Below are 14,209 nucleotides of genomic sequence, written 5' to 3' on the forward strand. Positions count from 1 at the left end.
ATGGCAGTATCAACCTCCAAATATTCTGTAATGGTACATATATACAGTACTACTACTCTTTCAGTACTATATACCATGTTCTAAAGTATTAATGTCACGGTTTACGCTGCCGGAAGGAACACGGAGCCGAGGATAAACGAAATAAGGTTTTATTATCCAACATAGGAGTTATCCAAACATGGATCACAGAGGAAGACACACGTAAGTAGCTCGTGAGTATCAAGTAGTGAGCGAGTTAGTAGACCCGACAAAACAGAACTGAAAGGACAAGGCTTATGTACAGAGGATAATGGGGAAACACAGGTGGATGGAATAACTCAATTAACAGGGACATGGAACACATGAGGAAGAGAATAGACACACCTGGGAACTAATCAAACCAAACACGGAAGACAGAAACTGGGTCACAGGGGCAAAAACACTAAATGAGTCCAGGTGTGTGACAATTAATATTTTAAAATAACTGTTTAATTCTTTTAGTTGCTTGTTTGTGTAAACAGTATTTAAACCTGTATTTTAAGATATAAAATGTATCTTGAGATTCGTTAAATTAACCATTTCTGTTGTAATGAGTTTTCAACCACATTGGGTTTATAGCTTTGGCATTACATTTCTGTACGTTTAAACAATGCTCAAAATCCATATGCTCAACTCACAGTCACAAGAGTTGGATATCAACATGTGTGATATCAGCAGTGACAGAGCATCTAAAGTTACATTAAACAAAACTTTTTACAAGCATGTTGTATTTTCTGTGGGTTTTTTTTTTTTAAAGTTGCTCAGTTTGTTTGTAAAAATGTGTCATTTAATTATTTGCTCCCTCAGCAGAATATATATATATATATATATATATATATATATATATATATATATATATATATATATATATATTTGTAGTTTTAGCAGTCAGCTTTATAGTATTCCACAATGTAAGAGTAAGGGAGAGCTTAAAACTAAAGTAATGGATATCCATCAGTCGATGAAAGACTATAAAGAGGCATCTTCATCATCTTTATATCAGTGATGAAATGGCTTTTAGTATTAGAACATGTAGCAATAGTAATTTCCAAAGTTTTCATATATAGCCAAAAACAAGACATATTGAAAAACAAATTAAAAACAAACAATGGGCAGTCTGGTAAACTTCATTAAAGCAAAAAGCATTGATTTCAGAATTGTTTGTTAAATACCAACACACATGGACAACTTTATCTTTTATAGTTTCTGATTTATAGCAGCTTTTTAGGCAATTCTACTACAATCCTGTAGTAATGTAGCCTGTTGGATACCAAAAAATGTAAAATAAATAAATAAAATGCCCACATGTGGCTGTGAGATCAATCAATCAATCACCTTTATTTATATAGTGCTTTAAACAAAATACATTGCATCAAAGCACTGAACAACATTCATCTGTAAAACAGTGTGTCAATAATGCAAAATGATAGTTAAATGCAGTTCATCATTGAATTCAGTGATGTCATCTCTGTTCAGTTTAAATAGTGTTTAGAGAAAGAAAATAGAGAAAGAAAAGCAACCATGTCAAGCAAATGATCACTTTCAATGAGCAACAAACAAAGATTTATATATATATATCAAGACAGCCAACTGTGTTTCAGAGCACCCTGTTTGCCCATGTAATGATGCCTCATTCTAAAAAAAGGCCTCACCTCATTTTCTTAAATCCCAGAGCTTCTTCTTTTGGTAGCGCTAGTCAACCCAGAAGTTCCTACCAGTTCTGCTCCTGTGGTTCCTAAAGGCAGGTTCTTGTCACCATCTTGTCACAAGGTTTTTTGGCTGCCGAAATGGCCCCAGAACCAGCTTCCATTCCTGAGCTCCTTGTCATGGCAGCTTTCCGTCTTGTCTTGGCAGAAGAAGATCTCTTTGCTATTGATGCCTCAGTGTACACTAACAAAATATAGAGCATGTATATGTGTTGAAATATATATTTTTCTGTGTCTTTGAAGCTATTTAATGATAGAGGTCATACAGTCTTAACATATGAATCCATGCTGCTATTCAAACAAAAATGTTAACAATAATAATAAAAAAATATATATAAAAATATATTTTTAAAGGATTAGGCCATTTAAAGTGAATTGAAGTATATAAAAAATTAGCAGTGACCACGTACATTAAAATTGCCCTAAGTTACTTCTATATTAAGAGAGTTATCCCTTTAAACTTGACAAATCAGTTTTTGATGGGCCTTATAGGTATCACGACAACATTGACATGTCTCTCACTCCATCTACTGGTGAATCTATATCAATGCATCAGGTTCATTTTAAAGTAGAATGTTTAGTATCAGGGATGTTCTTGTTTTGAGTATTCTTTAAGCAGAAGCTTTTGGTCAGGGGTGGGCAAGTCTGGCCCTTGAGATCCACTTTCCTAAAGAGTTTATTTCCAACTTTAATCAACTCAAAACATAAAAAGCTAATGAAGGTCTTCAGGATTATTAGGCTGTGTCCAAAATCACCCCCTATACTCTTATGGGCACAATTTGAAGGGACACCCATGGTGAACATTATTGAATGCACTCATTCAATTTTATAATGCACCTCTGTCCCAACTGTGCAATCAAAGTATATTCATCGTCTAGCTGCTATACACATGCACTGTAAAGGTGTTGATACATGTGGCAACTGTTTGAGCAATTTTGCTGAGCAATGTTGCCGTCGACAGGCAACCAGGTGAGACGTTTATGACCAATCTAAAGTACCCAGATAGAAATGTGTTGCCCATTCTCAATTGGAAAGTGCCCATGCAACATTGCTCAAAAAAAGTTGCCTGGCAACTTTGCTCAAGAAAGTGTATCATTAAGTGTCACCTGAATCAATTCTCTATACTTGAAATAAAATAAATAATACTTAAACATCTGTAAATGAAATAAGATTTGTTATTTCAGCCTATAATTTATAGACTGCTTTATTTTTCTTTCTGTCCATCTGGAATAAGCCATTTAATTATTATTTTACTGTAAACCTTGATCATCACTTATGATCATTCGTTTATTTTTTTTAGATATATATAGTTTTTATTAATGTTGTGAGTTAGTTTTTATTTTATGTTTATTTTAAAGCGTGTGAAATGATGCAAATACGATATGCATTTTTACTGCTTAAAATACACATCCACATAATTTACAATGTTTGAACAATCAAGCTTAACATTAATTTCTTATTAAAGAATCTAACTTAGTAAATACATTAGTATAGCTTAAGCTTTTTTATTTCTTTTATTATGAAAACTTTTAAAGCTTGCAAGACGACCAAAAGTTTTTTTTTTTTTTTTGGCCTGAGCTCTTTAGCCTGGTAATACCAGACTCTGCTACTTCACTTTGCTTCGTAGACAGTACAGAAGCGAAATGAAATTGAGCGGAAGTAGGAAGTCTGACGTAGTCAGGCTATGAGCTCTTCCCCTTGTAGTAAACATTCCGTTTCTATGGCAACTGTGGAACTACAACGAGAAGCGACAATTGATTACGTCATCGAACAGGCTGTTTTTAAAGAGCCGCGCACTCGCAGAAGTTCAGTGATAATCTGAGCGAATGCGAAGAGAGTCATTGAACGAAGAGCAAATTCTACGAATACTGTGTACAGACGCTAGTCATTACAGATAGTCTATATTCAGCGTGTAGAAATTCCCACATAGTTTATAGACACAAACTGTACTGTCAATCTCAGACACAGTGTGTATCAGAAATAGTTTAACAACTTTACATCTGATAAAATCAGATATAGTTTGACATCAATATCGGACAGTACTCAATAGAGTGAATCAATAATGTCCACACTAAAGAAAGAAGTGCAGCTGAAGGCTGACATCAGCAGCACTGTCCCGGAGAATGGGAGTGATGATCAGGGTGGCTTGAATATTTCTCCTGCAACCACTGAGAAGACCAGCCCAAAAGGTAAATGTTAACAGACCGTTTTATCTATCTATCTATCTATCTATCTATCTATCTATCTATCTATCTATCTATCTATCTATCTATCTATCTATCTATCTATCTATCTATCTATCTATCTACATGCAGATTTTATTTTGGTTTAAATTATATTAAAGATTTAACTTTATATTAAGATTTAAATTGTCCATTAATACACCAAATCTAATGTGTACCATAGAGCAAACCACTGCATGTTGACTCATTTAAAGTTAACCAATGTCAAACAACATAACAATAGCACAGACATCTTACAAGTTAGACTAATCAATATTCATGTTTAATCTGCGGTAAGCGATGTTCCTAGTAGCTTATTATCTGTTTTTCTTCTTTTATCTGAAGATACTAAAGTGAAGAAGAGCAAGAAAATCTGTGCATTCTTCCGAAGAACATGGAAGGCTGTGAAAAAATGCTTCCAGAAAAACAGAGTGGAGCCCATCGGGGTCTCAGCACAGCCTGATCCAGAGCCACTGTGTGTCCCAGGTGCTGCACCAGAACCTGAGGTGGATCTGGCTGATGCACAACAGCTGTCTCTCTCAGCTCCAAGTGGTCCCGAGCCCCAAGAGACAACAGAAACACAGGAAACTCAAGTGACAACTGAGTCAATGTTACACAACCATATCCTTGTAAACATTTTCCAACTGGAGCGTCGCATGTGCAAATGTAAAGTGCTCTGGACACCTGCCACTGAGGTCTGGCCCAATGTCTTTATTGGAAATGAGTAAGTCTGCAAAACACTGCTATCGTACGAACAGGAATCAAACACTGCATGCAGTTATGTTTTGTTTTAGAGTTGTTTTATAATTGGAAATTCTTTAAGATTAATCTAAGATGTGTTTTTGCACAGAGAGACAGCACTGGACAGAGCCAAACTGAAGGAGATGGGTATTACACACATCCTGAACACTGCGGCATACAAGGAATACCTGCAAGGAAAGATCGATACGAGGGCAGAATATTACACCGAAATGAACATCACTTACTACGGTGTGCTTGTAATGGATGAACAAAAGTTTGACGTCAGCAAGGACTTATTCCCAGCTTCAGAATTCATCCACAAGGCCCTGAGTAACTCAGAAAGTAAGAGCTTGCACTCACACACACACAATTTATCATCCATCATTTATCCTACAGTGACAAACTGTGTAGGAAGAATTTCTTTTAAGTGTCTTTCTTTTTATTTCCGCCAGATAAGTTGTTACTGCACTGCTCAGAGGGTGTCAGCCGCTCGGCCACATTTTTTCTGGCATATCTGATGATCCACCATGAAATACTGTTGGAGGATGCCATTGACCACGTCATAGAAAAGAGATGGATCAGGCCAAACAGGGACTTCTTGAAGCAGCTGACAATGCTCAATTCAAACCTCAAAAGTCAGCGAATACTACAGTTAAAAAAAGAGTACAGCTAAAAAAAAAAACAGAGCAAAGTAAAAAATAAAATAAAAAATGTAGTTAAAATCAGGCACCGATTTATATATATTTTTTTTTGTTGTTTAACATTTACAAATATGTAAAATATTACCTTTGATCAAAATAAAACTGTTGTCTCAATTATAGTCAAATGCACTTTATTTCTAAAAGAGCTGTGGATTAGCATCATGTTAGTAAATCAACAGAAATACACAAATAGTAAAAAATTATTTACAAAAAATGAAAGTAAAACCTTGCCTACACAAGTTGTAAGTGCCTCTTCAAAAGCACATAGAACCCATTAAAGTCAGTCATATGCAGTAAAAATTTCAGATTTACACCGAAACTACTTTAGACAACAGGACAAATGAATATGGAACCTCTGATGCCTTATTGCAGAAAGCTTCCAGTTGTTATGCACAACAGCGGACACATGCAGTGTAGACATGGTGTAAAAGTTTCTGTAACGCTCAATGGTAATGAGCAGTCTTTCTTTCTCAGATGATGACTGTACTGCCTTCTCTCCGAAAAGATAAGACATTTTGTCTCCACTGACAAAGTGAATTTAGTGAATACTGATTTGAACATATTTTAGAAATCACATTAGTAATATGGACTGTCTAATGTTACATTAGTTCTCTGAAGTACTTGCAATGATGCTGAAAATGTCAATAAACGATAAACAATAAACTCTTTCTAAAGGTCTCATATTTGCAACAATTGGTAAGGAAGGGATGCTTATCCTCCACATCTATAATCCATTTTCATAGTCAAAGAAAAAATACTAACCTGTTTCCAAATAGCACTTGGATTTACATGGATTGGCTGTTATCCTAACTTTGCAACAAGGGGAAAAAACACAGTGGACTTTGTCTACACAACAGAAAAGAATGCATACAAGGTTGTACCTCGTCGATTAGGAGATAATGCAGCCCTCATAAAAAAAACAGCAAGAGCCATTCTGTCCTGTGGCATCAAAAATGCAAAATGGTCATATGCTCAAAAAATCAACAATCACTTCACAGACACCTGGAGCCTGTGGCAAGCCATTCAGACCATCACTGACTACAAGGCCCCGACACTGGCCTGTTATAATGACACATCCCTCCCAGATGAACTCAACCACTTTTATTCATGGTTTGACATACATAATGACACACCTGCACAAAAACTTCCCATACCTCCCAACAACCAGGCGTTCTGTCTGTCTCCAGCCGATGTAAGGAAGACCCTATCTAGGATTAACCCACGCAAGACTGTGGGTCCTGACAACATAACTGTCCGTGTACTGAAAGACTGCTGCACAGCTGACAGATGTCCTAACAGATATCTTCAACACCTCACTGAGCCAGGAAGTCGTCCCCACGTCTCAAATCCACAGCAATCATACCGGTACCAAAGTAATCACCTGTGTCCTGTGTAAATGACTACCCTCTCCTCTCCATCCTGGACATGCTCCAGCAATGTCAACAGTATCGTGAAGGACCCCACCCATCCTTCCTACAATCTCTTCCAGCTCTTACCATCATGAAGACCGTATTAGAGCATCAGGGGCTGCTCTGCCAGACTGCTCAACGGCTTTTTCCCCCAGGCTGTGAGAGCCCTGAACTCAAATCACCAATCCCTCCTCTGAAACCCCACACAAACCTCGTACCACCTGAAACATGCACAATCTCACCACCTCCCAAACCTTACCACATCACAGAAAAATTGTGTGAAACTCTTTTTGTGTGTTTGTGTGTGTGCAATTTGAATTGTGCTAAACACAGGTGAGTGGGCCTGCACAAACCAGCTGTAGTAACCCCCTCTCCTCTATGTGCATTAGAAACTTTACACACACCACTGTGTGTACATATTCCCAAAAAAGTTTGTAATATTTGTGTTTACATGCTCATGCACTACAAATCATCCTGCACTGTTCCCCAGCCAGCTGCTTGACTTACAATGTTTCTCTGTGCACATGTACAGTATTCTGTAAAGCATATAGTCATATAGTTTGTATTTTTTAGTTTATGTATAGGTAAACATTTATATATAGTATACTTATAGTCAAAATCTGTCAGTAGGTTAGTTGTGTATAGGTTTATACTGTTTTACTTCATTGCTGTATGTCTGTATTTATGTAGCACCATGGTCCTGTCCTGTGAGGCACAACATTTCGTTCGACTGTATGTCCACACACATGTAGTGTAATGACAATAAAGCTTAACTTGATTCGACTTGTGTGCTTACACTATTGAGTATCCTCCTCCTAAAAAATTTACCCAGACACTTAGACGAGTGCTGAGAGGAGAATGATCTATAGCGTGTTGGAGGGACTTCGGCTCCATTAGGCAGGAAATGGCTAAACGCCTTTTGACTGCTTCTAGGTTTCTATGAACTTTCCTGATAAAGAACCCACAGTTTGGATGAAGATCTTGTCATGAACGTCAGTGTGGTGTCCTGGCTGCAGCAATCACTTATCTATTCCCATCCCTCGCTCGATTCCTCCTACAATTTACCATACTTTCAACAATACAGTGGAAAGCAACAGTTGCAAAAACACTGTATGAGTGGTTAAATCTTGAAGGGGTCATATGATGCGATTTCACTTGTTCCTTTATTTTTGGAGTGTAACAAGCTTTCGTTGCATGAAGAAGATCTGTAAAGTTGCAAAGACTTAAGTCTCAAATCCAAAGAGATATATCAAAGTTAAGACTCTGCCATGCCTCCCTAAAACAGCTTGTTCAAACACGTCTCCACATCTCTACGTCACTGTGTGAGAATATTTGCGGAATGCCGCCCATATGTTCATGCAAAGAAAGACGGCCTGGTTTCAGTAACCACAGTTATCGTTGAAACAGCCATGTCAAGGAGATACTGTGTGTTTCTAGGCGAAAGCAAAAGCACTTTATTTGGCCTTCTGAAAGTAGGTGCATTTAAGAATCTGTAAGATTACAACAGAACAGTAACGCATTTAATGGGGACAAACCATTTTCGTGAACCTAGGAGAGGAGGTAAATCTGATTGTTGCTACGACAATCTGGCGCTTCTGAATCAGCTACTGTAAGTATGTTTTGTTATTATTTTAAGTATTTGTAATTGAATGTTCAAATGCGAGGTTTTGCATGTCGTGTGTGTGTGTTTGTGCGCATGTGTGTGAGAGAGAGAGACAGTCACACAGTGGAGTCAACTGTCTTGACCGTCCGTGGCTTGTGTACATCAAACACATATGAGCTTCATCAATGTGTCTGTCACGCCACTTTGTTTCCCTTTTTACAGGGTACATACTGTACACATTTTTAGTGAACAGATTCAAACCATCCCCATATATTTCTTCCATGATTACAATGCTGTAAGTGTGACAAATAATTCAGGAGCAAACTGATGGCAAAGCAGGACTTTCTTTTTAAACATGACAAAAATGAAAATCAATCACAAGACAGGAAACAAAAACAATGTAGCTCATTTGGACACAAAGGGAGAGGAAAGTACAGCAGGTACCAAGGAGAAATGGCACAGACAGATTGCAGATAAATTAGTGGGCTCATCCAAGAACAGAGGAGTTGTAAGCGTCAGAAGAGCAAATACACTAGACTAACTTGGATTAGACAGAGGACTGACAGAGATCACGTAGAAGACAAGATTAAGAGAAATACAACTTTAATAGAGTGAAAATTTTAGCTGTTCCCTGCAGACCCGGCCAGCAAAGTGGACTCCAAAAGACAAAAACAAACATATGTGGGGAAACAACCACACAGATTAGATCTAGACTCCTGAAGCTTCCGAATATACTGTTTGAAGTAGGATTCACCACTTATGTGTCAAAGCATTATGAGATATTAACCCATTGGTTTTGCTTTTATTTTAATGTTGTATCAACAACCATAATATTGTAGTTGATTTACCATGACTAACAAACCAACATTTTAAGATCTTTCTTTTAATTTGTGTTTATACAAATAAACAGCCAACAAATTGAAAGGAGCACTTGTAGGGTATAGTTGTCTTGGACTTTATACTGACACCTACTGGCATGTTTTGATGGCTCCTCTGATCTCATAACAGTGAACGAAGTAGCCGACATTAAAACAGCTTAAAAAAAATAAATAAAACTGTCTTCATTCCATGTGTGCACATCTTTTTAAACACATTAAAAAAAATTATATAAATGTATTTGTGCAAAAAACGTTTACAATTAGCTCAGAAGTTACTTACAAAAGTAGCTTAAATAAATACATAAATAAATAAATAACGCAATGCATCAATCATTTTGAGCTATTTTAAGTCTTCTATCTACTATCTACTAAAATCTACTCTCATACAATGTGTTAAAATAACTTAATTTGTGTCATAAACACAAATATATTTTTTTCTGTTAAAATCAACAGATAGCATAGCACATGATAAATTTTATTTAAATTCAATTAAATTAAATTCAAGTTTATTTGTATAGCGCTTTTTACGATACAAATCATTGCAAAGCAACAATATTTAGTAGTAGCTTATAAGTGGTGACTGTCAGTTTGTCCATATAACAGGATTTTTCAGACAAATTAATACAAGACGTAGTCAGCCAGACGATGAACACTATTAACAGCAATTATTATAAGATGCAATCACACTTGTAGCAATATTTTTAAGTTATGTTTGTTGATTCAGGGTTAGCATCATCTGGGGACTCTGAGTTTATTTCTTTAAATTTAACGAATAAGTAAGATGTTGGCCATGAACATAATTAACTTTTTAAATACATCCAACGTAAAAATGTATTATCTTACAAATATGTGTAAACTATGTAAAGCAGTAATGTGTTTGAAACATTGAGAGATTATTGTTTTTTTTTAACCCGGAAGGTGTTGTATCTCGATTTTGAGGCTGGCTTCACATGTTTTAGACATTGAATGTAGTGTTGCCAAGTCTTTGCTTTCCCCCCGGAACTACATTGTACTAGTTTTGGCCGTAGTTTGCCCTTTTTTGAGTAGCAATTGGTCTGGTTTTGTTAAGCAGACCTGGCAACCCTGATTGAATGAACGTGTACAGGTGACCAAGCTACGGGTATTTGGTATTTTAGGTAAAACGGGTATCGTACATCAAGAAATGAAAACAACTTACTTCCTCGCGAACTTTCTAATCACTTCTTTGAGCGTTATGGTTGGTTTTTCATTCTCTAAACTTGCCAGGCCAACGGTACCGGCGATAGCGCATCACTTTGGAACAAAAGGCAGGTACGAGGAAGTGAACCCACATCTATTAGATCACATTTTGTTTGTGAACAAATCACTGGTAGCTCCCCCGTCTTCAGATTGCCGTGCAATTCACATGGTGTCGGTTATACGCCACGGAACGCGCTATCCAACCACCAAAAATGTGAAAAAGATCGCGCGATTGTTTGATCTGGTCTCGTCTCACGCATCGGGTTCAGCCTCATGTCTAAATGATATTAAGACATGGAAGATGTGGTACACTGAAGACATGGACGGCAGACTGGTTGAGAAGGGGCGCGATGACCACAGGCATTTGGCTATGAGACTGGCACAGTCGTTCCCCACTTTGATTTCGGAGGATCATCTCCGTGCCAACCGCATTGAGTTCATCACCAGCTCCAAGCATCGCTGTGTTGATAGTGTCAAAGCTTTTCAAGAGGGTCTTCACCGATTTTGGGATGTTGAGGGTAGGCTTAGTGTTCCTTAATAGATGTTTTGTTTGTCTCGTAAACATTTTAACTTAAGAGGTAGTTCACCAAGAAAATAATTATTTCTCACCCTTATTTCATTCGTGATCTGTATGACTTTAGAAGATGTTAAATTTCAGATTTAAATTAAAGTTGTAGACTTTTTTATATATGATTCAGTAGAGTCAAATATTTTTAAGCCCTACCTTGATATTAAACAAAGGCAGACTGCTGAATTCTCAGTTGACTACAGCGCTTTTAGGGCTAACGTATAAAGACACTGAAACACAATGAGAAATTTCCTTGGTAAATCTGCCATAAAGTGCCTTTTACTATCTTTGTAGACTGTTTAAACAACTTTTCAACTGGTGGGGATTACCTGTAATCCAGTAAGCTTTTTAGTTGAAGTAATGGCCCTTGGTAACTGTTGTTCAAGTAACCACACTTTTTATTTTACAGATATGGATTACAAACACTATGTGGATGATTCATTAATGAGATTCTTTGACCATTGTGAGAGATTTGTTGAAAGCGTTGAGAAAAACAAAACCGCTTTGAAAGAGGTAGAACGCTTTAAATCTTCAGCAGAAATGGATGCAGTACGGAGGAAAATATCCAGTCGCCTTCAGATTCCATACAGTCAGTTCACCCCAGGTAATTTGGGTTTTTACATTAGGGGACAATTTATCTGACTTTTCAGCTGTAGTTGTTAAATGTAAATGTGTCAATTTAAAAAATAATCATAATCTTGATTTAAAATTTGTTGCTAGATATGGCAGAGGCCGCTTTCTTTTTGTGTTCCTATGAGTTTGCCATCAAATCCGAGAACTCTCCCTGGTGTGATCTGCTGGATGAGTCTGATGCTCAAGTACGTATGTCTGGTTGGAAATTAAACGCTTCCATTCTTAGTGGATCTAATGAATGGTATTAAGATTCAAATAGTAATTAGACATGTCAGCTCCATTACATTTTATTCAGCATTTATTACATCTTTGATATTGGAGTGATGACCACTACACAAAAACTGCAGTTTTAGGGCATAATCTGAATTTAAGATTAGATTTGAGCTCATAAAATATTTTTTTATTTATGAGTTTCTCAGCTGCATTAAACCTGGCAACCAAATGTATGTTCTCTTATCTTATGTTCTCTCTCTTACATGTTTTTGCCCTCTTGTTAGGTCCTGGAGTACAAAAATGACCTGAAACAGTACTGGAAGAGGGGATATGGGCATGACATCAACCGTAAATCCAGCTGCCCTCTCTTTCATGATATTTTCAAGCGTCTTGATAAGGCTGCTGATTACTACAGGTTAGGAGATTGAGATGTGGACTGCCATTTGTGGCGTATTTGTCCACTTAAAACACTCCATAGAAAATATCGATGTTTGTGTTCATTTGTGTCTTCTGTAATCTAACAGATCTGGAGAAGTAAAAAAGACTGCCACCATCCAGGTTGGACATGGTGAAACCTTGCTGCCTCTGCTCTCTCTGATGTCCTTTTATAAGGATAAAAAACCTTTAACTGCAGAGAATTTTTCATTGCAGCACAGCCGCACATTCCGCACCAGTCAGATTATACCTTATGCTGCAAATTTAGTCTTTGTCCTGTACGAATGCAGTGATGGACTCCGTTTACAGTTGTTTCTCAATGAGAAGTTAATGACTTTTCCCAACATGAACCATTCGGCTCCACTGTATGAAACGGTCAGAAAGCATTATTCAAAGCTCCTCAGTGGCTGTGAGTTTAATAAGGAATGTAATGTGCCTCAGTCAAACCTCAGGAACACTGAACTTTGAGTTAGGTTTATTAAATAGGTTATTACAAGGTTGAATTACAGTGCACTTTCAATGACTGCATCTTTTGATTCTATATTTTTCAACATGTTGTGGTTGAAGGTTTAATATGTTGCTTTATTCATTTCAATGGTTACCAAATTCCGAGAGGGGGGTGATTTGAATGCTTTAAGAATGATTTATGTTTGTTGTTGTTTTATTTGCCAAAGAGAATTATGGTTATACAGTGCCAAATCATTTGTAATTTTGTAATGAAAGCAGTTTAACAGAAAACGTGAAGTTTTATATATTTTATTTTAATAATAACTGTGCAATTTCTAGTGGGTAGTTCACTAAGTGGGTTTTTACAAAAGCCAAAGACCACATGGGATCAGATCCAATCTTAAAAATGAGTTGTAAATAATAAGAAGAAAAGAAATCTGAAATCTTGGTGTGTATATATATATATATGTATATAGTATGATTGGGATCTCTTTGATCCAAAAAAAGGAACCAAATGAAATTAAATGTTTATTTAAACACATTTTGCACTTGCTTTGTTTAAGGTGATAAGGTGATAAAGCAGATGAAATAAGAGTAGGCTATCTATAAAGCTATATATATATATATATATATATATATATATATATATATATATTAGTCCACATTATCACTCAAACAGCTGATAATATCAAACAAAAATAATATATTTAATTTCAAATGTCATTATCACTTTAAATTAATTACAATGACATAATAAGAGATGAACCAAACATTTTATTGCACATATTTTTGTTTAGCCTTTTATTTATTTGTTGTGGATCAGATGAGAGGCTTGACTGTTTAAAATAAAATAAAACATGGATGCAGATGTTTGTATTCATAAAGGGTGCAATTTTCTGTCTCTTCAAATCAAAACATAAAGTAACCCAACATTGACTATTCAAATGAGTTCATCTTTTATAGCTTGTATCCTTCATTGTGATATGGAGTTCCATTTAGAGAATTGGTAATCTGCATTTGATAATCTGGAAAAACATTTTTATGGATCTGAGTGATGTAATGTTAAAGATGGATGGTAAAATGGATTACCTGATCCTCAATAGTGAAACGTGGGATTTCCAAACCTGGATCCTTTAATCCAATTTAAATATATTTAAACTGGGCCCTGGGATTCAAAACATGGAACTGAAAAAAAAAAGTTTAACATGATAAGCAGGTTTTACACAAATTTGTAGAGTTGTTTCTATTCCGGTGCTGCTGTCATTCAAGCAAAAGAGATACAAATCAAATACTGAGACATTATAAAATTGATGTTGATATCGGAATTTTCGCCTAAATTTGTGTGCCGCTGATGACATTTGTAAACACAAATATGCAAAATATGGATTTTTATTTTTTTCTGAAGAATCATGAGGCT

The 14,209-nt window shown here is 36.3% G+C and overlaps 2 protein-coding genes across 2 annotated transcripts; both read left to right on the forward strand.

The window, feature by feature from the left end:
• The first annotated feature begins 3,508 nt into the window (after positions 1–3,508).
• Positions 3,509–6,051, forward strand: LOC127969411 (dual specificity phosphatase 29-like). Its single transcript, XM_052571333.1, has 4 exons — positions 3,509–3,913; positions 4,292–4,670; positions 4,797–5,029; positions 5,140–6,051. Exons 1-4 carry the CDS (start codon positions 3,787–3,789, stop codon positions 5,358–5,360), a joined length of 960 nt encoding a protein of 319 aa, XP_052427293.1. The 5' UTR covers positions 3,509–3,786; the 3' UTR covers positions 5,361–6,051.
• Positions 6,052–10,281: 4,230 nt separating this feature from the next.
• minpp1b (multiple inositol-polyphosphate phosphatase 1b) lies at positions 10,282–13,333 on the forward strand. The gene is made up of 5 exons (XM_052570035.1): positions 10,282–11,014; positions 11,474–11,668; positions 11,785–11,882; positions 12,195–12,325; positions 12,435–13,333. Exons 1-5 carry the CDS (start codon positions 10,441–10,443, stop codon positions 12,811–12,813), a joined length of 1,377 nt encoding a protein of 458 aa, XP_052425995.1. The 5' UTR covers positions 10,282–10,440; the 3' UTR covers positions 12,814–13,333.
• The last annotated feature ends 876 nt before the right edge of the window (positions 13,334–14,209 follow it).

This window comes from Carassius gibelio, chromosome B12 (assembly GCF_023724105.1).
Source record: "Carassius gibelio isolate Cgi1373 ecotype wild population from Czech Republic chromosome B12, carGib1.2-hapl.c, whole genome shotgun sequence".
NCBI lineage: Eukaryota > Metazoa > Chordata > Actinopteri > Cypriniformes > Cyprinidae > Carassius > Carassius gibelio.

Coding starts and splice junctions, on each gene's coding strand:
- LOC127969411 (XM_052571333.1), top strand. CDS start 3,787: ATGTCCACACTAAAGAAAGAAGTGCAGCTGAAGGCTGACATCAGCAGC. Junction 4,671..4,796: donor AATGTCTTTATTGGAAATGA/GTAAGTCTGCAA, acceptor GTTTTTGCACAG/AGAGACAGCACTGGACAGAG. Junction 5,030..5,139: donor GGCCCTGAGTAACTCAGAAA/GTAAGAGCTTGC, acceptor TATTTCCGCCAG/ATAAGTTGTTACTGCACTGC.
- minpp1b (XM_052570035.1), top strand. CDS start 10,441: ATGAAAACAACTTACTTCCTCGCGAACTTTCTAATCACTTCTTTGAGC. Junction 11,015..11,473: donor CCGATTTTGGGATGTTGAGG/GTAGGCTTAGTG, acceptor TTTATTTTACAG/ATATGGATTACAAACACTAT. Junction 11,883..12,194: donor TGGATGAGTCTGATGCTCAA/GTACGTATGTCT, acceptor CCCTCTTGTTAG/GTCCTGGAGTACAAAAATGA.